General features: G+C 43.4%; 1 protein-coding gene across 1 annotated transcript; it reads left to right on the top strand.

Moving 5' to 3' along the window:
- The first annotated feature begins 1,387 nt into the window (after nt 1-1,387).
- LOC142585560 (uncharacterized) lies at nt 1,388-7,528 on the top strand. Its single transcript, XM_075696401.1, has 3 exons — nt 1,388-1,764; nt 3,690-3,871; nt 5,141-7,528. Exons 1-3 carry the CDS (start codon nt 1,495-1,497, stop codon nt 5,853-5,855), a joined length of 1,167 nt encoding a protein of 388 aa, XP_075552516.1. The 5' UTR covers nt 1,388-1,494; the 3' UTR covers nt 5,856-7,528.
- The last annotated feature ends 409 nt before the right edge of the window (nt 7,529-7,937 follow it).

Raw genomic sequence — 7,937 nt, 5'->3', positions numbered from 1 at the left:
GAATGAAGAGAAATTTCGATGAGAGGCAAAATACCAACACTCGACGCCGATGACTTCGTGCTGGTAAAAAGAGGTCCAAGTCTGAACACGGCCTATATGAAGGACCATTTCGTGTGGTCAAGACGGCAAGTCAACAAGGAGACTTAAAGACCATGTGGTACATTGGTCCCAATGACACCATGGAATCCGCTGCTATTGGGAACATATTAGAGCGTCATCCCCCGAGGGATGCAAACAATGCTGGGGTGAATAAAGCACTCCTACGACGGCCTGCAAATAGACGAAGTTTAAACAAGACAAGGGGCAGGGGTAGAAAAGGGAATAAAGAAGTGAGAGAGAACAAAATGGAGTCTGTGTTTATTACAACATATATATATATATATATATATATATATATATATATATATATATATATATATATATATATATATATATATATATATATATATATATATATATATATATATATATATATATATATATATATATACGCGTGTTGAACCAAACGCATACTATTCGCAATAGCCTATAGAAACTCAGGCAATTTTTCGTTTTCCCCATAACTAAATAAATAATTCAGTTATATGAATTCTGGAAAAAGCCACGTAACAGAGCGCTGCGCAGTGGTATCATGCTGCTCTCTCAAGCGCGCCTTCGCTGAACAAGATATATATATATATATATATATATACCAGAACAAAAGCAGTTCTGGGTCCGGGTAAATATTCACAGTGAAGTAGACGCACGTATGAAACGGTTTATTGACGTTTCGGCCGGGGTCAATCTGACGAAGGCCGGACCCCGGCCGAAACGTCAATAAACCGCTTCATACGTGCGTCTACTTCACTGTATATATTGCATTTCGATGCATTTCGATGGAGGCGAAATCCGAAAACACCCGTGTACTTAGATTTAGGTGCACGTTAAAGAACCCCAGGTGGTCGAAATTTCCAGAGTCCTCCACTACGGCGTGCCTCATAATCAGAAAGTGGTTTTGGCACGTAAAACTCCATAAAAAAAAAACGTTTTCCAAGTGGCCCACCACATTTCAGTTTGAATTGAACTTCTTAAAACTCATGACCCCTGATAACTCTGACCCTTACCCCTGAGCAGTAGCAAAGCTTCGCAAGCAGGAACGAACGGAAGTACTTGCCGTCTTTGCACCTGCTCCTGATGCGTATAGCAGACGACACACGCGACCTTCGCGTTTGGTGACACCACTCGCAGCGCTGTCGCGCCGTCGTGGCAGACGCGAAGAGCCGCGAAAAACGGAAGTTGTATTCACAGACTATCGTGAAGGAACGGAAACACTCTTTCCTCCGTGCATGCATTACGTAGCGACATGCGAAGGGCGGACATCACGTGCGTACTCGCAACCGACGAGCGCGTTTCGTCAGTCGACACGGTGTCCCGCCCGAAGCGTAGCCAACGTTAATCGGCGCCTCAGTTTGTTCGACTGAACCGACGACGGAACGAGGAGTGACACCCGGCTCCATGGCTTCCAGCAAAGGCGTCGACCACGTCGAAGTGGTGCAGGGCGACCGCATCAGGCCCAAAGCCATCTACCGCCGCCGACGGTTCCGACTTATGAGCGTGGACTCCACGCGTTATCGGTGGCGCTGTACGGTGTCTAGATGCTCATCGCGACTCATGACCGACAAGTTCGGTGAGAAGCATGTGCTGTACAGCTTCAAGGATCACGATGAGGATGAACACCGCGCTGCCGAAGAAAGGAGGCACTCCGATAAATCTTTCAGAAGTGAGGTAAGTGCGCAGGTGGAATATCGATCCATATAAACTAACACGTTAATGCCAAATAACTTTGAATGATGTATAAATTTTTGGCCATTGCGCAAAAACATGTCGAGTTCTAGGACGACGCGATCAAAGCGCGAATATATTTTTTATACTAAATTGCTAAACGTTAATCTACCTCTACGGCAAAACGAAACTATGTATGACACTGCAGCATTTATGCCTGACGACAGTGTTTCTCATTGCGGTAAAGAATACGTGGATATGATACTAGCATACTAAGAATACTATATTTACACGTGGCTCTATCGTCTGTGTTCGCCACAAGTGCAGCGTTTCAGCGGGAAGAATGTGCAGTGCTTCACTTAGCCAAAACTTCGTCGTTCTTCATTCGAACAAAAGCGTTAGTTTGGTATGCTCGTACTAAGCTTCAAGAAGCAAATTTTTTGCTGCATGTTCAACATTTCGCATTAGATTTCTACCATTAAACTTTTTAAAAGAATGTCACAGAGAAGCGATAACAATTGCTCAGAATACCTAAACTGCTGTTATTGCCCAATCTATATTAGGCGACACTCATCATAGCAAGTGTTGAGGCTTATTTACGCGCTCTAGGTAGTACATGATAATACTGATCAGTTGTAAACATAAAGCGCTCAATGTTGCGAATGTGCCATGCAGTACAAGTGAACCACAAAGAACTATAAAGAAAGATAAGCTTCTTCAGCAAACAGTGGCAAATTCCACGAAAATCAACGTATGCTTATCGTTACCAGTCTGTTTGAACGACTGCTAATAATTTTTGGGTTTACTGCTTGTCCTCGTGAGACTCAATTTAGGATAACAAAACTCACATCTCACATGCGTCACGTTGAAGTCGCCGTTGGTCACATGACTGCCGGTCTTGTCTTTTTTGGTTGTTGTGATCAGTTTGCTTTCGTTCATCCGATGACTCTTTAAGAGGAAGCTTTAGCTCGGGTGCTCCTATCTGAATACATGTAAAAGGAGAACTCGTTTTTCTCGGAAACCCCTGCAGTAAATCTGACGAGGTTTGTTGCATTTAAAAGAAACACTTAAAATCTACTGACTGTTGCTTTGGAATATATTATTTAGGTAGTTAACATTTTATTAAAAATTGGCGGATATCTAAAATTTTATGAAAACGAAACTATGAAATTTACAACTCCGTAACTCAGCAAGGTAAAACGATATGACAATTTTGCGAATTGCATCTGATAGTAGATCTAAAGCGGACAAAATTGATATGTTACACATGAATCTAGAAAACATCACTAATATGGAAATACAACTTTTGCAGAACCCCTGTACACAACTTAACAATTTCACGTAAGGTATGAATTGATATATAGCATTTGTCCGCTTTGCGAGATCTAATGGATGCGATTTAAATAACCGTGATCTCTGTTATTGAAACAGAGCTATTAACTTGTAAACTTCGTGCTACTTTATTTCTCACATTTTAGAATTTTTGAATATCTTTTAAACAAAATTCAGGCCTAAAATCGAAATTTCGCTTCAAACAAACACCAGAATTTAACCTTTCTCTTTCAAATGCAACAACTTTCGTTAAAATCGGTCCAGGGGTTATGTAAGAAAAACGTTTTTGCGTTTTACAAATATTTCAATCGGTCGCGTTGGAGTTGGGCCCGAGCTAACGCTTCCTCTTAATCGACGATCGTTCTTGTTGTTGTTGTTGTTGTTGTTGATGATGATGATAATAATAATGATTATTATTATTATTATTATTATTATTATTATTATTATTATTATTATTATTATTATTATTATTATTATTATTATTATTATTATTATTATTGTAGTGGTGGTGGTGGTGGTGGTGTGTCTGTGCTTACATGCGCGCGCCTTTCTGCGCTCGATACATAAGTGCCGAGCTATATCGCGTGTCCGTGCAGGTAATGAAAAAGGTCGGCGAATTCCTGTACGTGCCGGAGAGGACTGTCGGCGACATCAAGTGCTGGCGCTGCCGGTACGTCAGCTGCCCTGGACGGTGCCGCACCAGCCTCGACGGCGAACAGCTGCTGCACGGGCCAACGACACACACGTGCCAGTCATTTGCCCGGGAAGAGCTAGCCAGGTGCGTTGCTCCTGTCCTCTGGATAAGGGCAAACGTTGAGCGACGCTAGGAATTTGCCTGAATAGTGGGAGTTTATGCACACACACGATAAGAGCACAGTTCGTTCGTCTCATCTAAACGAGAATGAATAAATTGTAAAACCCCTGATGGCAAAACACTTCCAGAAGCGAGCGGAGATGGAGCAACCTAGTCAGCGAGTACGCGAGGCAAGAGGTAAAGAAAGAAGAAAAAAAAAAGGAGCTAGCAATCCAAAGGCTTTTAAGGAATCGGCAAGCTTGCGACAAGCTTTTTTCGACAAGCTTCCACCTTTGTAGCGGCAACAATTTATCTCTCGATCGCTCGCTTACAAGTGCAGCTGACATCAGCAGTTGTATTGTGACCTCAAACTTCTTCAGGCGTGCACGGGCCCGGATAACATATTCCGTGATGCGTTTCCCCTACGACTCTCACATAACGCATCGCCAATGGCAGTCAAAGAATGATTTAGTGCTGCGTATGGGATCCAAGACCCGGTTTGATGGATCTCTCCAACGTGCGCGACCTGAACAATCGAAATGTTGCAGCAACAAGCGGGAAAAAATGTATTTACACCAGCGACATGCTTATCTTCTGTTTATCCACTGCAGTGGGACTACTTCAGCATTCAAAGAGGTTTTTTAATGATTGCCGGTGTCCATCTCGGATGCATCCGTATCGAAAGGTAAAATGCAATGGCTTCTGAAGCGAGACGTAAACTTGGGAACATTCTGAGAGAAAGCTGCTATCATTGCGCTGAAATGGTAAGCACTAACTGTAATGATGCGGTCTAGTAAAAGTCCCCCGCTAGAGTGACGCAGTATTCTTGACTATGCAGGCGGCAATAGGGAATCCTGTACTTGCATTTATTGTGAGGGCTTCAATTAAGAAAGCGCCATGTATGTGTACGAAACGCAGTAATTTTTATATATTCGTACGACTAGCTATTATGGTGCGCTGAGGAGTATGGACACGTACGATAGACAGCACACAGGCTGACCGTTTAAGACAGACTGACTAGCCAGAAACAAACCTAGGCCTGACCTATATAACATTTGGTTACAAAACGACGCTGGCAGTAAGGCGCAAATAAGTTATACGTACGCAGCAGTTGTGAGCAGTAAACGAATCACTTCAAAGATTTCCTGTTTCGCATTCCTCTCTGTGACGGCCTGTCAGATTTCGTTAGCGCCATCGAGTTGTTGAGGGCTCCATCCACTCGGACGCGAGGGGTAAAATATCTCTCTTTTGCAGGACGCCGCACGACAAACCTCTCTCGAGTCAACACACGCCTGCAGATCTAAGCCCGGGTGCGAAAGGTACCAGCATAGGTGCTAGTGACCACCAACGGGAGCAGCCCAGCGACAATGCGACCGAGCATGCAGAATATTTGTCATTGTATACCCCCGATGTTATCTTGTGTGAAGAGTATCCGCCTCGCCCTCGAGCATCATCGGCAGCCGTTAATGTGAGTGCCACTAAATCGGATGCAGAAGTAGCTGGAGTACCAGAGGTGGACGTAGGCCCATCACAACATGTCCGGAGCCTGTTCGGCAGTCAGAAACAGACCAGCGGACCAGAGAAACCTCGTGCGGCAGCCACGTGTGTCGAGGAAGCCGACATGGTTGAGTCATTTCACGTTGACAGCGACGATGACGCATCGGACGAGGACGATCGACGCTCGAAAAGAGGTGACGACGAACACAACGAGGCCGAGGGGCATTTGCGTTCGAGTTTGAGATGCGGTGGTCAGACCATCGGGAGTCCCGCGAAATCCGTGCAAGCGCTGGAAACGATGTCCACCTCGTGCGCATGCGCCGAGCAGAAGCTCCGAGTAGCTATTTATGAGCAGCTTTCCACCGTGCTAAGAATGGAGGCAAAGTTGCTGAAGGAGCAGGTGCGCAACGAGGTCCGCAGAGGCAGGCTGCTCGAAGACCAGATGAAGAAAGGGCCCTCTGCGACAGAGTGATTGTGCACCAGGCGGTTGGGCCGCGACTCCAGCAACTGATACAAAGGCGTGAGTGAACGACCGTAAGGCGCAACACAGCAGCTCGGTGGCCACGTAATGAGATGCATCTGGCAAGATTTGGCAGCTCTCGTTACCGCTTTTCGCGTCTGACTGCCACGTGTGTGCGGCGCTGGCTCCAAGCAGGGTGACAAAAAAAAAAACACGTTGAATAATTGAGTGTGGAGAATGTATGATAAGACTTTGTGGTCGCAAATTCTTTGTATAATGCCTAGGAAAATTCACGCAGAAATAAGTCTGCGGGTCACGGGCACCGTGTTCTTTCTTTTTTTTTTTGCAAGCCTCTAGATAGCACACACCTGCAAAACATTTGTCGTTTAGCACGTGCTCTAGAAAGATCCTCAGAAAGCTATTCACGATAGTGAGACGCGGAATCGCATCGACCTGTGAATAATATTCAGTTCTCCCCGCCAAGAGAGACAGAGATAAACGGGGTGGGAAAGGCAGGGTGGTTAACCGGAACAGATCCTGGTTTGCTACCCTGCACTTGGGATAGGGTAAGGGGAAAGAAAAGACGGAAAAGAACAGCGGAGAAAAAAAAGCAAGTGCAGTAAAAATAATTTGAGGAGGGTGGGAAAGTCCGTGAGAACCATAGTCTCTCTAATAGGCCACTCGAACCCAAATATTTCAAGAGTGCCTTGACCGACTTATGGTGTGACGACTGCATAGCCGGCGTTCCAGGACAGATCTTTCCAGGACAGTTGTTTTGGGCACCAAGTGAACTGCGTAGCACCTGCGCTAGAGTACATAACAAAGCAAAACAAAAAGTCACTCTAGATTGGAGCGGCAGTGGAAGGTTAAGCACAGAAAATGTTTCATTTCACACACCATTAATGTGACTTATCATCGGCTCCTGTTGTGTGGAAACACATACAATGCGAAGTCAAGCTTTTGTCCCAATGTTACCTTAACGGGACACCAGAGAAAGGTAGAAATCAAGAACAGGCATTCACACTTGGTGGCCCTCAGTGCATTGTGTGGATGTGTTTGCCTGTACAAAAGACTACTGTGGTAAATAATCACAAAAACGAAGACAAAACAAATTATGTGTCACTCAACATTCGGTGACCTCCATTATTTATAGAAACACTTCTTTCAGTTTATGTGCCAAGCCATAGGAAATCTTTGCGTAAGTGCTTGCTTATTTAAAAACCAGAACTAGTAAAATCAGAACTTAATATGATCGAGTGATGTGTAAATGTGGCATCTTGTTTTACATATTCATCTATTTACTGAGGCTGGAGTAAAGCTGGTACATAATCTACTCTTACAGGATGAGTTGTGATGAGTAAAAGAAGCCTTCCTCAGGTCTTCCACTTTGCGTCTTTTGGCTCTTTATGCAGCATGTGTATTGTTACAGCTGTGTTTGTGTAGTTGGGTGTAGCTATCACCTGTGCTGCTTCGGTTCTTCTCCTCATCATTCGTGCACTATATTTGCCGTAACAAAATACAGCTACCTATGCTGCATATTTTGTCAGCGTGTTTGCTTTACGGCAAGTTTTGTGTTAGTGCTTATTGCAATCTGTCAAATTGTCACTGTCAGCTATTATTCATAACCTTAAAGATATGTGTTTATCAACATAAATAAAACAATTGGTATATATATATATATATATATATATATATATATATATATATATATATATATATATATATATATATATATATATATATATATATATCCGCATTTTTGTAATATCATCAGTTATGAAGTTTTTATGCACTGTTGCACATTGTATGAAGGAATAAAATTGATGCACAACTTTTTAATGTGGCGTTTTTAAATCAATTTTCACCTCAAGCTAAGAAAAATGCACGAATTCTGTTGGGAAAGCGCCAACAAGAGTATCATAAGGTAAGACAGCTGTTTTTAGTGTTAAATTGGATTATTGATTGCCAACCAGTTGCTTCCAGCAAGCGTCTAAGCTGGAATATTGTTTTTATTGCCCTTCATTATATGGGTCTGCTTTTTACATCAGTGTAGCCCTTTTTATATGGTATGTGTACCTTAATTGTTTAGGAGGT

Source organism: Dermacentor variabilis, chromosome 6 (assembly GCF_050947875.1).
Source record: "Dermacentor variabilis isolate Ectoservices chromosome 6, ASM5094787v1, whole genome shotgun sequence".
Lineage (NCBI taxonomy): Eukaryota > Metazoa > Arthropoda > Arachnida > Ixodida > Ixodidae > Dermacentor > Dermacentor variabilis.
Note: the sequence above shows the minus strand (reverse complement) of the source record. Positions and strands in the feature narration are given on the sequence as shown.